Below are 17,004 nucleotides of genomic sequence, written 5' to 3' on the forward strand. Positions count from 1 at the left end.
GCTATTTTTTTGAACACTACTGTAGAAGCACTTTGTGGTTCTACAATTACTGACTGTAGTCCATCTGTTACTGTACATACTTTTTTAGCTTGCTTTCACCCTGTTCTTCAATGGTCAGGACCCCCACAGAGCAGGTATTATTTAGGTGGTGGATGATTCTCAGCACTGCAGTGACAATGACATGGTGGTGGTGTGTTAGTGTGTGTTGTGCTGATATGAGTGGATCTGACAGTGGGTCAGTGTCACTGCAGTGCTGAGAATGACCCACCACCAAAATAATACCTACTCTGTAGTGATCCTGGGAGAGTCCTGTCCATTGAAGAACAGCATAAAAGGGGGTTAAACAAAGCATGCAGAGAAACAGATGGACTACAGACAGTAATTGTAGAACTACAAAGTGCTTCTATATGGTAAGTGGAGCTGATAAAATGGACAGTGAGTGTAGAAACAAGGAGGTGGTAAATAATGTTATGCCTGATCGGTGTACAATATAGTCAACAGTAAAGGATAACAGTTATTCAGCAAAAAGCTTTACAAAATGTAGACCCACCCGACCCCACGCCCAGCCCCTATTGACCCCCCCCCAAAAAAAGAGAAAAAACTGCACTTGGTTTAAGCTGTATTTTGCAACTGTTTTAATAAAGACAAATAAACATGACACACAAAAAGGCTTAGATTAGACATGCTTGGATCCAAATCTACATAATGTGAAATGATTTATCTGTAGTATTTATTCGATTACGATGATATATATAGGAGACAAATACAGAGCAGGTAAAAGCAGCACAGAAAAAGACTATACACTACAAAGAAATCGGACACTCCAAGCCATCATACAGAATGTTCTTTAAGTTGTTGATCAAGTTAGTCAAAACAGTTTCTGTTGAGATGTCCTCTGGGTTCAAAAGATTGTGGAAAAAGTCCTCCCACAAGGCACCAACAGGCTCACTACAGAGAAAAGAAGAACAAGGTCAAATAAATGACATAAATTACATTTCCTTAACATGTGACTACAACATACAGGGGTTGGACAAAATAACTGAAACACCTGTCATTTTAGTGTGGGAGGTTTCATGGCTAAATTGGACCAGTCTGGTGGCCAATCTTCATTAATTGCACATTGCACCAGTAAGAGCCGAGTGTGAAGGTTCAATTAGCAGGGTAAGAGCACAGTTTTGCTCAAAATATTGCAATGCACACAACATTATGGGTGACATACCAGAGTTCAAAAGAGGACAAATTGTTGGTGCACGTCTTGCTGGCGCATCTGTGACCAAGACAGCAAGTCTTTGTGATGTATCAAGAGCCACGGTATCCAGGGTAATGTCAGCATACCACCAAGAAGGACAAACCACATCCAACAGGATTAACTGTGGACGCAAGAGGAAGCTGTCTGAAAGGGATGTTCGGGTGCTAACCCGAATTGTATCCAAAAAACATAAAACCACGGCTGCCCAAATCACGGCAGAATTAAATGTGCACCTCAACTCTCCTGTTTCCACCAGAACTGTCCGTCGGGAGCTCCACAGGGTCAATATACACGGCCGGGCTGCTATAGCCAAACCTTTGGTCACTCGTGCCAATGCCAAACGTCGGTTTCAATGGTGCAAGGAGCGCAAATCTTGGGCTGTGGACAATGTGAAACATGTATTGTTCTCTGATGAGTCCACCTTTACTGTTTTCCCCACATCCGGGAGAGTTACGGTGTGGAGAAGCCCCAAAGAAGCGTACCACCCAGACTGTTGCATGCCCAGAGTGAAGCATGGGGGGGGGATCAGTGATGGTTTGGGCTGCCATATCATGGCATTCCCTTGGCCCAATACTTGTGCTAGATGGGCGCGTCACTGCCAAGGACTACCGAACCATTCTGGAGGACCATGTGCATCCAATGGCGGTGCCGTGTATCAGGATGACAATGCACCAATACACACAGCAAGACTGGTGAAAGATTGGTTTGATGAACATGAAAGTGAAGTTGAACATCTCCCATGGCCTGCACAGTCACCAGATCTAAATATTATTGAGCCACTTTGGGGTGTTTTGGAGAAGCGAGTCAGGAAACGTTTTCCTCCACCAGCATCACGTAGTGACCTGGCCACTATCCTGCAAGAAGAATGGCTTAAAATCCCTCTGAACACTGTGCAGGACTTGTATATGTCATTTCCAAGACGAATTGACGCTGTATTGGCCGCAAAAGGAGGCCCTACACCATACTAATAAATTATTGTGGTCTAAAACCAGGTCTTTCAGTTATTTTGTCCAACCCCTGTATTTGCAAGGAGAGTTGGTAATTGCACCTGTGCGACCTGAATGGGCTGCAGGTACCACATCATGATACCAGTAGTGACAGGAACACTAGCAAAATCCAAAACAAACACTTATGCTTCCTAACTGATCAGATTGAATCCCCAGAGTTTAACTGACTTGGTGTTTTACTGTGATGATTAAGTGTTTCTGTCATTTTTTTAATCAGTGTAGTAGGTAACATTTAGATGCAACCAATTTAGCAACATGGTATCTAAGAACCAGAATTGATGTCCTGTCCAGGGGGGTACTCCAGCTTTGCACACAGTGTTTTAAGGTGGAGCTGAACCCACCAAGAACCATGACTTAGCCAAGGCCAATGTTGTTGCTAAATGAATATTGATTCACAAACATTTTGTTTGTATTTGTAAATATTAATTTATTCAGTTGATACAGAGTGAAAAACAAATCATGTAGTAAAAAGTTCTTTATTAGGAGAAATGTCTGTACATAAATGAAAAGTAAATTACAATGCTTTATTTTTGCTAACCAGTTAGAATAAATGTATGTAAATTAAATTAGCATTAGTACAAATTCCTGAAGTGGGTTTTAGGAAAAACGAGAGCTTAGCTGTGCTTGCTTTAGCACTGTTTCAAACCACAACAGACAACAACTGACCCTGTTATCTTTAATATACTGTATATTAAATTCTTCTTACCTGAGGTTAAGTCCAGAGTCCTCTGCTAACCTCCAAAAAGAGCCCTCCTTATTTATCTTAACGCTTCTTCCAACCAACAACAAGTGCACTACCTCTGCAATGCCACAGAGGTCCACCTGTTGAGACGTGACAAATTTAGGAAATTGTGCTACTAAATAATGAGTAATATGATACACAAGGCAATGCATTTGTGATTTCTCTGGATAAAATAAATAAAGGTTGGAGATGAGAGGTATACCTGGTAAGGGGACGCAGAGGCTAATAATAATCCCTGGTCAATATATTTCTGAGCAGATGGAAGATCCTGTACTGTATTTATCCCAGGCTGCAGTTCCATGTCCAATGAGCTGGAGAAATCTACCCCCATGACACTGTCATCACAGCTGGGAACAGAATTAATGCTCAAATTAGCAGAAACATTCATTTCTGCATTTCATTTTAACATCTTAATGTCACAATAACTGGCTGATATTTTTAATATAATTGCAACAGAATGAGCAAAATAACAAATGTTTACACACTTCTGCCTGGTCAGCAGTAAAGCTTTATATGACAGTGGTAGTAAGAAAGCACAAGTCAATGAAAAAAATTAAATAAATAAAAGAGTTCATGCACGATGAGGCACGTTGCAAAACAAGACAATCAAGAGCTGAACTACATAGTTGCAAATGTGCCAGTGACAGAACCTGTTTATAAATTACTAATTATCTATAACATACAAGCCTAATGTCACGTGTGAGGGTAACCGCCTTTGAACTCTCCAGCTCTGAAAGTAGATTCCATAAATATATCAAATTATTGTGCATGTAGACGTACTGTACAAGTTAAACCTGTAAAGCTTACCTGGATTAAAAGAGGTGCTACAAAAATTTTGCCTTATGTCTTTATGGCATAAAAAGAGTATAAAAACAGGTTACTGCTATTGTAAAAAAAAAATGCATTATTAAATGCAAAAACTTATGGTTTCGAGTTCTTCTTATTCACTGCATACTCTTATGCCTAGTTCACACTACATGATTTTTGCCCTGATTTTCGTTCGTCAACTGGTCGGCGCTAGATTTGCCGGCTCGGAGGCAACTCAGCGTTTGCTCGGCGATCGAAACTTGGCTCTCGATCGCTATGTGTGAACTATTCAACGATCTGAAGAGATATCTAGCATGCTAAACATCTGGATATCAGTCGGGTGACTGGAGAAGTTGTAAAAATGTGGGACAGGGGCATAATATAGTTTCTATCAGAATACATCGGTACACACACGTTTTACAGTATTTCTGACCTTATCGTTCTCGACAAAACATAATGTAGTGTGTAATCCCCTATCGCCGATCAGTCACGTAGTGTAAAGTACACAACAACTTAAAAGACTCCCGATTGCAAGAGATCCAGTCGTGTAGTGTGAACTGTACAGCGATCTAAACAACTTAAAAGTCGTGTAGTGTGAACTTGGCATTATTGACCAGCCAGCAGTGAGGACTCACACAGAGCTTTGTCGTGTATAGAGTCACACCAATCTCCGCTTGAGTCTCCCCACCGTCCAACATGAATAACAGATTAATCCAGTAAAGACTCAACATGAATAAGTGCCGGGTTTCTGCTTTTTAAATAAACTAAATGCTAAACATGTTAGTACTAAAAGAACCATTGATGCAATACATGATAGATATCTAACAAACTTCAGCTCAGGTTTACAAACATGGTGCTAAGGTGTCATAATGACAAACAATCCAAAATTAACATATTGAGCACCAAATATTTTGTCAGTAATACATTGTAGCATCTAAAGCATTGTAGGGTTTAATGTCTCTTAGTGTTTTGTTTTATTTATTTTATTCTTTTCGGGCGTCACAGCGGTCTATCATGCTAACCCATCACCACATTTCAAATCTCAGCTGTGCTAATGGACAAGCGCCTACACAGACATAAATGGCTATGTCTGGCTAGCCAATAAGGTATTTTTTTTAATAATTAATAATAATAGAATAGAATAATAATAATAGAAGTATGGTAATACAAAACGTTATATAAAATTTTTTTATAAAACATATTTAGCTAATAGCTAACATGTACCTGTAGCACAGCATTAGTGTTTCAGGTTGCAAAGCCCCATGGACAAGTCGACACGAGTGCATCTGTTTTACCATCTCCATCAATCTAATGGCTATAAGTGGAACATCACGTCTATCCACGTGCTCTTCTATTAACTCCTGTAAAAGAAAGAAATACACAGAGGATTTACAAACATGACAGTATATAAAACCTTGAGAGTAAGCACTTAAGCTCTAGTCAATCAAAACATGAACCCAAATTTTTCAGAGCATCTACCCAAAACCTCTCTATTTAATGATAATACTGCCTGGGGTTTGTATTAATCTAAGTAGAATTTATAATCCTCAAAGCAAAGACTGACATTTTCAATAAAAAAAAATAATAATAAAAAAAATCTAAAATTAAAATGCAGTATGTATTAAGTAAGAACACTCGAATATTAGTACTTGTCTAAGACCTTTTTTCAGCTTCTAGAAGATATACTTTATTTGTCATACATACATATACAGGTGTACAGTACAATGAAATTCTTTCCTTGTTTGGAAGCTGGGGTCAGAGCGCAGGGTCAGCCATTGTACGGTGCCCCTGGAGCAGACAAAGTTAAGGGCCTTGCTCAAGGACCCAACAGTGGCTGCATAGCAAAGCCTGGATTTACAACCTGTAGTTTTGTGGCTAGGTTCAAAAAAATCAATTGTGGTTAATTCCTCTGTAACAAACAGCTTTATTATACTGTATTATGTTCAAAACTTAAACGGATCTACCAAAGTACAGATTTAAAAAAAAAAAAAAAAAAAAAAAAAAAAAAAAAAAAAAAACTTATCCCAGTAAAAGCTTGTTATTTTATAAAAGACACTGTTCAGCTCACATGTTTTAGTTTAATGTGTATTGTTTTCTTGTATAATTGTTTGCCACAATATCGACTATAATTCAACGGTGGCTGCAGCTGCACAGAGCTTTATGAACATGCTCATTTGTTAACACCAGCACTTTGCTTTATTTCCAGCTGTGGTAAATTCCCCATCTAAAGACGTCTTTGCCTTTTATGCCTGTTGAACTGCACAATCTGGCAGAGTTTTATATGCTATAACATGCTAAGAGCTCTACACCCTCTTTTACTGCAGATGGTGCAAAATGCTGCCTAAAACAGCTTGCTAAACAGAACTATCACTAGCGTCATTTTTTTTCTTTACTAAATATGGTGTATAGAAAGTGTTGCAATTCAAAATTAGACTCAAATATTAACATATACATAAAAAGTAAAAAAGAAGCTAAAAAACATGTAAAGTAAAATACACATGCAAATATTTTCACAGTCTAAGTGTAGACAGGGCCTGCTGTTAACTGTGCTGAATATCACTGAATGGCAGTTAGTGAATGGCAGTTAGTCTTTTGCATTAGTTAGGACGTCTCTGGAAAACATCTGTTGTTAATTATCTAGGTTTACATAAGCTAACAAACCCTCCACATGGAAATAAACTTGAAACTTAATTATTCACTAAATTCAGTACACAATTTCTAAAAATATGCTAAAATTACCATACTGAAAAAAGTAAACAATCACAAAATGTGCCATAACATTTGTGAATGAGACATTAAGTGGTTTTCAACCAATTTGCTAAATTAAAAAAATTGTTCATGGCTTTTCAAACTTTGTTTTAAGCTATGAGAACCAACTGCGTTTTTTTCATTATTGAGGCTGACTCACTGATATCTGTTATTGTATTGGCATATGGTCACTTCACTGTTGATATTAAAATGTAAATGTAATAAAACAATAATTTAAATTATATGATTTAATAACATACTACTGCAACTTTCACACAGATAAGCAAATACTAGAATTAATATAAGCTCGGATCACCAGTCAATGTGAGCCTTATTATGAACCATAAACTGAGAGACATACTTGAATGGTTTGCCCTTGAGGAACCTTCCAGAGTGTGAGCGATCCATTCTCATAAACGTAGCAAGTGCTTTGAACATGACAATGCTGCTGATCAGCAGACAGTCTTGATCTCATTTGGGAGCTAATGTAGAAATCCCATGGTACTGTTGATGTATCCACCTGCACAAGCCACAAAACACAACAGTGGGTGCGGGACTGATTATAGAGATAGACTGTTCACAGTGCAAGAGAAAGTGGTGCAAGATTTGACCCTTTGGTCATATATTGTACATCTAAGAATTGCTATAATCATCTAAGAAACTTGAACAACATATATTCCCACAAAAATCACAATGTTTCAATAACAAATGTTTATATTTTTAACTAAATACAAGTGTAAAAGAATTACAGCAAATAAAATATAAAAAAATTAATAGTTATGGCAGAGTACAACTAAATTCAGAGTAGCTGTGGTCTGATGAATCTCAGGTGAAGTTCTGTTTCACATGTAAGAATGTTTATGATTAATTTACATTGGTGTCATATACAGAGCACAGCAAGATAGTAAGTATGAGCAGCTCATACAGGATATAGATATAAACATATTAAACGTTTAGTCCAATTTTCTTCCAGTGTAAACAAAGTGAACAAAACTGAAAACTCACAGGTTTTAAATACACACCTTAACTAGAACATTACCAGCACTGGAGCAGTACAAGTATCTTTCACAATCGCCCATTTTTCTAGGAAAGAACAATGTCTCGCCATCTGGAACAATCAATATAATTAAGTCAGAAGTCTGGTTCTATTATACCAAATTAAATAAAATTAAAGCTATGTTCATGTAAAGATATACCAATATAAAGATCATCAGGTTCAGGTAGAGGTCCGATGTTCCTGCTGAAGTTAGGGAAAGAACTCAGGTCCATGTTATCTAGCAGAGCTTTTCTAACATCCAGGCTGCATGGATTCACTCTCTCGGCCCCTGGTGGAACAGACATTCATGACACATTTTACATATTTAATCACAAATAAAGGAGTCAGTAAGAGGTTACTGAGAAATAAGGTGCAACTGACTGACCATGTTGCTTTATTGAAAGACATTGCCTTAATAGATATGTGAATAGTAAACAGCATATTGCTTTCTTTTATTATTGTGTAGAAGAAACAAGTGGATTAGCTCACTGGGGGCAGGAACAGACTCAGTTTTCTCTGGTGCAGACTGGCTGGTTTCAGTACTTCCTGAGTGGGTTGTGACTCTTCCTTTTGATTCCAACTCCTGGAGGCAGATGGAGGCAATAGAAGTATAGCCCCACTCATGACTGATCTCCTGGATTGGGCTGAAAATGATAAGAACATCAACCTGGAACACTTACAGATACGTCTAACACTGGCATGTCGTCCCTATAGCTACTAATGGCTTTATACATTGCAGTGAAAATTCTTAACTACAGCACATACATCAGATCAACATTCTCATTCAACTTACGACCTTCTTGAACTTAAACAACTTATATACACTTAAACAAAATTACTATGAGTAAACAAAATGATTAAGTGATTATTGAAAATGAACAAATACATTGATGTCAGAGGCTTTATCTGAGAGAGCTGAGATTCTCCTGCAAAGACAATGAGACAAGACCTCGCTGGCACATCATGTTTAACATTGATGCTGAGCTTCATGAGATAAAACAATATTTACAACAATATATTTATTGCCACATCAGTTAAATAGGCTACCTTCATGGTTTACACTTGGTGGGCATATGGCTGTTGTCATAAATGGACCTTGCATTTTATGTGAAAGCATTTAAAATGTAACGGCTGGCATCGTTGGTGTACTTCTACATCGATCAGGCATAACATTATGACCAGCTTCCTAATAATGTGTTGGCCCCCCTTTTGCTGCCAAAACAGCCCTGACCCGTCGAGGCATGGAGTCTGACGCCTTTCTATCAGAACCAGCATTAACTTCTTCAGCAGTTTGAGCTACAGTAGCTCGTCTGTTGGATCGGACGATGACCACACGGGCCAGCCTTCGCTCCCCACGTGCATCAATGAGCCTTGGCCGCCCATGACCCTGTCGCTGGTTTACCACTGTTCCTTTCTTGGACCACTTTTGGTAGATACTGACCACTGCAGACTGGGAACACCCCACAAAAGCTGCAGTTTTGGAGATGCTCTGACCCAGTCGTCTAGCTATCACAATTTGGCCCTTGTCAAACTCGCTCAAATCCTAACGCTTGCCTATTTTTCCTGCTTCTAACACATGAGGACTTTGAAGATAAAATGTTCACTTGCTGCCTAATATATCCTACCCACTAACAGGTGCCGTGATGAAGAGATAATCAGTGTTATTCACTTCACCTGTCTGTGGTCATAATGTTATGCCTCATCTGTGTATTCTGACTGTGTCACCCTAATCATAGATCTGCTCTCAGCACATACCAGTATTATAATAATTTACAAACCTTAGCTTCTTAGCCTCTGCTATAGGTTCAGAATTTGGCTCTTTGAAAATTCCAGTGGCTGTTTTGTTGAGGGATTCATGTTGTTCCATTATGGCTCTCTCTGAAGCATTTTGTCTCACTGGTCCTCCGAATGGTGTGGAGGCCAGCATAGCTGCATGGACAAAATCACACGTGTCATCTGGGCTTCGACAAAGTGTCTTGTTCCAGTGACCATTGATGATGGCCTCCTCCGAGCGTGACAGGGAGGCATTCTAAGGGAAAAACCCCCCAGAAAAAAACCTATACATTACACTAAAATTCACGGTGTTTAAATATTTATAGAAAAACTGTTTAATAACTTAAAAAAATCTTTGAAATAAGTGAACCTTACTTTATCATTGGGACATTCCAATGAAGGTTTCCTGGCCTTTAAAATAGAGGTGGGCAGCTTTAAGGATTTATGGTTTGTTGAGGATGATCTAAAAATAAAAGGTGGGAAAGGGATATACTTAACATAGCAGGAAAAAACAGTGTAGTAAGCATAAAATAGAAGTTAATAAAATAATAATAATATTACATTTTACATATTCTGCATTAGGCAGATGCTCCTATCCAGAGCGACTTACAGAAGTGCTTCCATAGTAAACATTACCTTACTCTAGTTTAAGTAAACAACAGTCCAAGAACACAAATCTGTTGAAACCCTGTTAGAAACAAAGTGTTTTTTTTTTTTTGAATGAATAAGAGTGTTAGTAAGTACAAGTCAGCTTAAGTGCTTAGTAAAGAGGTGATGAAGGTTTTTAATCATTTTTTAAAGACAGCAAGAGACTCAGCTGTTCGGACAGACAGAGAAAGTTCGTTCCACCACTTGGGTGCCAGTACAGAGAAGAGCCTTGATGCTCGTCTTGCTCTAGTCCTGGGTGTAGGATCAAGTCGGGCGAGACTAGCGGCTCGGAGGTTGCGTGGTACAGAGCGAGGTTTGATTAGACCACGAAGGTAGCTTGGGGCTGGTCCATTTTTGGCTTTGTAGGCAAGCATCAGTGTTTTAAACTGAACGTGGGCAGCTACAGGAAGCCAGTGAAAAGAACGCAGCAATGGGGTGATGTGGCAGTGTTTAGGTTGGTTAAAAACTAGACAGCATTTTGAATGAGCTGCAAGGGTTTAATAGTGGACATGGGAGCTCCTGCCATGAGGGAGTTGCAGTAGTCCAACGGTGAGATTACAAGTGACTACTGGAGTAGCTTCCATGGAGAGAAATGGTCGAATCTTCCTGATAACCTAATAATGTATTTAAATATTTAAAAAAATTACATATTGTAAAAATAAAAAAAATAAAAAACAGTATTAACCACCACAAACATTCTGAATCATGGACTCACCTTGTATTTGGCTTCTCAGGCAAAGAATTTTCATCATGTATTGAGAAAAGTTTGGATGCCTGTGAACCCCACTGTTTAAACACAGTTCTACCTGTAATAAAAAGTAGGTGAAATGTTTATTGAAACATTTGCACTAAACTAGCAGCAAAATGAAAGTATAGAAGAATGTACCTTGTCCCAAATCTTCATCTTGGCTTACTTGGCTGGTTCTAAAGAAATAATTTTATAAATAAAAAAATAAAAGTAATAAAAAACTGCTGAAAAAAGTTAAAGAAGTAAGAACTATTAAACTCACCTCATGGAAGGGTTCTCAGACATTTCTGGCTCACTATAGTTTTTTAATGGTGCCGTATTGGTGCAAACAGGAGCAGAGCTGCCTTCAGCATTTTGTAGTGAATGTTTTGGCACTTCAAGTTGCTGTAAAATAAAAAGAGCAGATTTTTACTCAATTTTGGCAATAATGCCAAAACTATAAGAAAACATACACAGCTAGTTTATTATTTGCTCTTCATATTATATATTCAAATAACTCGGTGGTAAAATACAAAAATGCAATACACGTTTACTGGAACACTCACCTGATGTTGGGTGCCACCGTTTCTGCCTTGAACAAGTTTCTGCTTTTGTTCAATCTGAAATTTCAGCTCCTCTTTGACTTTGCTTAAGTGTTGGACTTTTTCTGATAGTTCAAAAAACAAATTCATTTAAGTTCATTTCTATACATTAACACAAGTTGTCATGTATTAAAGCACTGTAGTAAAGTTGATCATTCATCTAATGTAATTGACATTCACCTGAGCAGACTGAGAACCTATAAGCAATAAAATGTGATTATTTTGTGTGTGATTAATTTTTAATGCATACTCTAAAATGAGTGTTTTAAAAATTACCGTTCACTTGTTTATAATAGCGCTGGGCCCGCAACTCTTCAAAGGAGAACTCTGTTTCACCTGCAAACACCAGCTCCTTACAGTACATGCTTTGGACTCCTGGCTGGTCTTTTTGCTGGGAAGCATAATCTTCCTGAGTCCCACTCCAGGAAGAGGGCATGCCACCATCCATAGGATTGGCTGAACAACTGTTTGACAGCAAAACAGAAATGCAGTTACTTAACTGAAGAAACGATAGTTGCTCATCAATTCAAGTGGAAAGCCTGACCTTTGGGACAGTAATAGCCTAGTGGGTAGAGCTTTGGACTATCAATTAAAGGGTTTAGAGTTTGAATACCAACTCTGCTATGCAGCCACTGTTGGGCCCTTGAGCAAGGTCCTAAACCCTCTCCGCTCCAGGGGCGCCGTACAATGGCTGACCCTGCACTCTGACCCCAGCTTCCAAACAAGCAGAGATATGCAAAGAAAGAATTTCATTGTACTGTACATCTGTATATGTATATATGACAAATAAAGGCATTCTATTCTATTCTAGTCTATTCTAATACACACCAACCATACTAAAAGTTTCAGTTTGGTTGAAAAAAGGTTATTTTAAAATATTAAAAGCAACACAAATTCACACAAATGAGTAACAAATAAATATTAACAACAACTATATAAAAAATCCAAAGATTTAGAATCAGGTGCTCTCGATTGCTCTTTTGGGTGAATGAATGTGTTTTGATGCCCTGTGACCCAGGCCTGCATAAAGTGGTTGTTGAAAACAAATTAATTAATAAATTTCCAGCCATGAATGTGTTAGATGCATCAGAGTTATTGTGACTTAGGAACAGCTAGGTTAATAGTAAGCATTCAGTCAACAGGGATGCAGTGGTCAGAAACCAACCAAAATTAATATTTTGATTGTCCAGTCCCTTATAATAATGTTTTTGCTAGGACAAGTAAGCTGTGGTCAGATCACAGTGTTCCATCATTACACACAATCATAAAGAGAAATTGTTAAATACAGTTGTATAACTGGATAGCAAGTAAGGCATTATAACAGCAAGTCTATTGTAAGGCAACACACAACAAAGTCAAATCAAAGGGGGCATCCTGCATGTTTTGGAAAAAAAATATAAGAAAACCAGAGTACACAGTAAAACATCCTGGCAGACATGGGAAGAACATGTGCATGTCCCAGATTGAATGTGATAACAGGTAATGCATTAGTTTGAAGTTTTTAATTTCACCCAGCATTATACTAAGGTATAGCTGAGCACCTGTCTCAGACACACTGTACCAGATGTTTGCCCTCCTAATAACCGATTTCAGTTGTTTCAGCCTTACCCATTGCAATCGTGCCTAAAATCATTCATTCATTGTCTGGTTTACCACCACTTTATTCCAGTCAGGGTCACAGTGGGTGCAATTCACTAGGAGAAAGATAGGAAACATCACAGGGCACAAACACACACACACCTAGAGGCAATTTAGTATCTCCAATTAGCCTGACTGTATGTATTTGGACTGTGGGAGGACCAGAGCGGAGAAAACACCACGCAGACACTGGAAGAACATGCACACTCCACACAGAAAGGACCCAGGCTGCTCCACCTGGGAATCAAATCGAGTACCTTCTTGCTGTGAGGTGACAGTACTATCCACTAAGCCACTGTATAAAATCAACATATTTCAAATTTCAACAGTTTGTGAAAGGTGATTTAGTCCAGCGTGACTGTGCTAATGTGAACAAATCTAGGTTTATAAAAGTTATGGTCCTTTGTAGGGGTGGGTTTATAAAATCGATTTTTCGATTCGATCTTTATTTGAACGATCCGATATCGATTCATATAAACGCGAGATCGATCTTTTAAATACGCCCCTTTTTACGGTGCACACGGAAATCTGTTACCCCCTTTAATTTCGCGTGACCAGCCAGTGTTTTTTCATGCAACGAGATCTGACCTGCACATCAGTTTAGCATGGCAGAAGCTCAAGTTATGACCACTACACAACTTTTTGCACAGATTTTCGCTCGGCGACGGGTCGGTGCTGGATTCGGGAGGAACTCGGTGTTCGCTCTGCGATCAAAACTCGGCTCTCGATCAACGTGAGAAACTGCCAGGGGAAACACAGGGGAGAGGTTGTAAACAGGTTGTTCAGGAGCGTAATATAGTTTCTATCAGAATACAACAGCACACGCGAGTTTTACAGTATTTCTGACCTGATTGTTCTCTACAAAACAAAATATTTATTAACCTCCAACTCACTATAGAACAAGCCATGCTGCTCGTGTTGCCAAATCCACTCAGATTCATTTATTTCATCAGCGCACAAACTTTGATCTCTCGCTACTTGTTGATGTGCATGTTTGGACATTAAACCTTTCATCACTTCTCACGTGTGTTTTCGTGACAAAACGTAGTTTTGGAGACCAGAGAAGCTCGCCTGTGATTCCCCCTGGTGATAGATGGTGTAGTGTAAAACCCCCCATCGCCGATCAGTCGTGTAGTGTGAACATTACAGCGATCAGGTGTTAATCAATGTCGTGTAGTGTAAACTTGGCATAAGCTGTTCAACAGCCAGGTGTATGTTTACATTACATTTACAATGTTGTAGCGTGTCAGACATATAAAATAATAATAAAAAATGAATGTTACTGTTTTCTGTTTTGGATTAATTATTTATGTAAACAAAATACACAAATATTTTTAGTACTGAGTGTTCTTTGTACAATTATCACATTCGTACTCTTTACATATTTAAACAAAACCTGTTAATGTAACTCAAATATGCATAACTGTGCTGAATCGAAATCGAATCGAATCGGGACCTTGTGAATCGAATCGAATCGATCCAGGAAATTAGTGGCGATATCCAGCCCTAGTCCTTTGAGTTTGGTGTGCTGAAACTCTTGAACTTAACCCTGCTGAGCACCTTTGTGATGAACTGGAATGTCAATTGCAAGTCAGGTTTTCTAGTCTAACATTAGTACCTGGAGTGGAAAGGACAGTGAGTGTAGAAACAAGGAGGTGGTTTTAATGTTATGGCTGATCGGTGTACAATGCAACTGATGCATTTCTTATCATGTAGACCAAGTACACATCCAGTAACATTCTATTGTAGCAGTATTCTTGGAATATGACTACTGGCAAAAATGCTTTACGCATATATACATTTTCTTAGTAGTAATTGATAATGTATTAATACTTCTGGTGTAAATTAAAAATTTTTGTCACACCACAAAGTCCAAAACCTTGTAAAAGTATTTCCATAACAAGAGTGGGGGTGTTATTTTATGAGGTCAAAATACATAGTAGTATGTCTAGTGAATGGTAAAGTATGTCTAGTAAATAACAGTGAATGGTAAAGTATGTCTAGTAAATAATAGTGAATGGTAAAGTATGTCTAGTAAATAATAGTGAATGGTAAAGTATGTCTAGTAAATAATAGTGAATGGTAAAGTATGTCTAGTAAATAATAGTGAATGGTAAAGTATGTCTAGTAAATAATAGTGAATGGTAAAGTATGTCTAGTAAATAATAGTGAATGGTAAAGTATGTCTAGTAAATAATAGTGAATGGTAAAGTATGTCTAATAAATAACAGTGAATGGTAAAGTATGTCTAGTAAATAATAGTGAATGGTAAAGTATGTCTAGTAAATAATAGTGAATGGTAAAGTATGTCTAGTAAATAATAGTGAATGGTAAAGTATGTCTAGTAAATAATAGTGAATGGTAAAGTATGTCTAGTAAATAATAGTGAATGGTAAAGTATGTCTAGTAAATAATAGTGAATGGTAAAGTATGTCTAGTAAATAATAGTGAATGGTAAAGTATGTCTAGTAAATAATAGTGAATGGTAAAGTATGTCTAGTAAATAATAGTGAATAATGTGCAGATTTATTTGTTTTGTATCGTCAACGGGAAAAGGTTTGATTAATTGATACAGGACAAAACACCACTTTGGTCCATATTGATTTACCAACAAAAAGCATAATGAACAGGTCCACCTGCCTTAAAAACAACAATAAAGTAGAGATCGTTTAACCAATTAATATGTTAGTATAATATAATGTTGCTAATGGGGTGTATGGAACATTGTTTTGTACTTACGTCCTCGCTTGTAGACTACTGGGTTCCAGTTTTTCCATGTTTCTGAGATTTATAACGAGATTATTATATCAATACTGTAAATGTAGTCGCTCTATTTACTGCATACAATATACAGCACATACACACAGACTGGTTCAGGCCGACGTTAAACACGGCGGTTTGCTACAGTTCGCCTATTCTTTAAAACACAAGTTTAAAAAATCAAATCCGCCACTATTTTTAACAAGTAAGTTTTAATAAATCGATAAATAGATCCAGATTTAGTAAATGCGCTTTTTTTTTTATCAAACCCGTTCGAACTTGATTAGAACCGGTCTATTTTCAAATATTGTCACGTGACAGTGACGCAGACGCTACGCTCTTCCTCTGGTAGATAAATATGGTGGGAGGAAAACAGACGGTTCATTTGCTGCCACCAGCCTGGACTGAGTGGAAAGTGTTCGGCTGGGCTCGTACACACAGCTCACTCTGGCGGTCAAACGATATAACGTTCATTCGGTTTCACTGAAAGATTCATCCTGGCTAGGGTCGCTGTACTCCCGGAAACAACTGTGACAGCACTCCGCCGAAACATAATATTAAACCTCGAATTGCGAGAGTTGTTAGTTAGACTATTTGTTTGTTTATTAGGATTTTAACATCATGTTTTACACTTTGGGTAGTTACTCATCATCACACAAGGTTCAATCGAACACAGTCATGGACAATTTAGTGTCTCCAATTCACCTCACTTGCATGTATTTGGACTGTGGGAGGAAACCGGAGCTCCCGGAGTAACCCCACACAGACACAGGGAGAACATGCAAACTCCACACAGAAAGGACCCGGCCCGCCCCCACCTGGGGATCGAACCCAGGACCTTCTTGCTGTGAGGCGACAGTGCTACCCACTTAGCCACCGTGCCGCCCCACGGACTATTTACATGTACATAAAAGTACAAGGTGTTGAAAATATGCTAATACAGACAACAATAATTAGCAAAACTCTTTTGACCTATATTCAACTAAACAGTGCAAAGAAAATATATTTACTGTTTTTAATCAACTTTATTGTTTTTATATGTATACACATTAGGGTTGCCAACTTTCAGAACTGGAAATGAGGAACACCCTGGGCTGGTGGGTTGGCGGAAGGAAAGGGGAGGGGGGTGGCGGGTGTTTACCTGAGCGGAAGCGGAACCATATATTAGGCAAAACACCATGCATAAAGAACATCATGTAACATTTTTTCTCAATAGTGCAAACAACATTTTTACATAATCCATCTTCACACTGACATGCAGCCCCGG

The 17,004-nt window shown here is 38.2% G+C and overlaps 1 protein-coding gene across 2 annotated transcripts; it reads right to left on the minus strand.

The window, feature by feature from the left end:
• Positions 1–632: 632 nt before the first annotated feature.
• On the minus strand, positions 633–15,913 carry bub1ba (BUB1 mitotic checkpoint serine/threonine kinase Ba). 2 transcript variants are annotated; one of them, XM_063001396.1, is made up of 17 exons: positions 15,717–15,772; positions 13,566–13,718; positions 11,616–11,803; positions 11,304–11,404; positions 11,021–11,142; positions 10,897–10,934; positions 10,726–10,816; positions 9,738–9,825; positions 9,368–9,618; positions 8,079–8,233; positions 7,750–7,878; positions 7,576–7,661; positions 6,915–7,073; positions 5,030–5,166; positions 3,201–3,345; positions 2,963–3,078; positions 633–948 (listed from the first exon to the last, which is right to left on the minus strand). In XM_063001396.1, exons 2-17 carry the CDS (start codon positions 13,571–13,573, stop codon positions 804–806), a joined length of 1,959 nt encoding a protein of 652 aa, XP_062857466.1. In that variant the 5' UTR covers positions 13,574–13,718; positions 15,717–15,772; the 3' UTR covers positions 633–803. The 2 variants fall into 2 exon arrangements, with proteins under 2 accessions (XP_062857466.1, XP_062857465.1); XM_063001395.1 differs by lacking the exon at positions 13,566–13,718 and having other exon boundaries at positions 15,717–15,913.
• Between the last annotated feature and the right edge of the window lie 1,091 nt (positions 15,914–17,004).

The sequence above is a fragment of the Trichomycterus rosablanca genome, chromosome 9 (genome assembly GCF_030014385.1).
Source record: "Trichomycterus rosablanca isolate fTriRos1 chromosome 9, fTriRos1.hap1, whole genome shotgun sequence".
Taxonomy (NCBI): domain Eukaryota; kingdom Metazoa; phylum Chordata; class Actinopteri; order Siluriformes; family Trichomycteridae; genus Trichomycterus; species Trichomycterus rosablanca.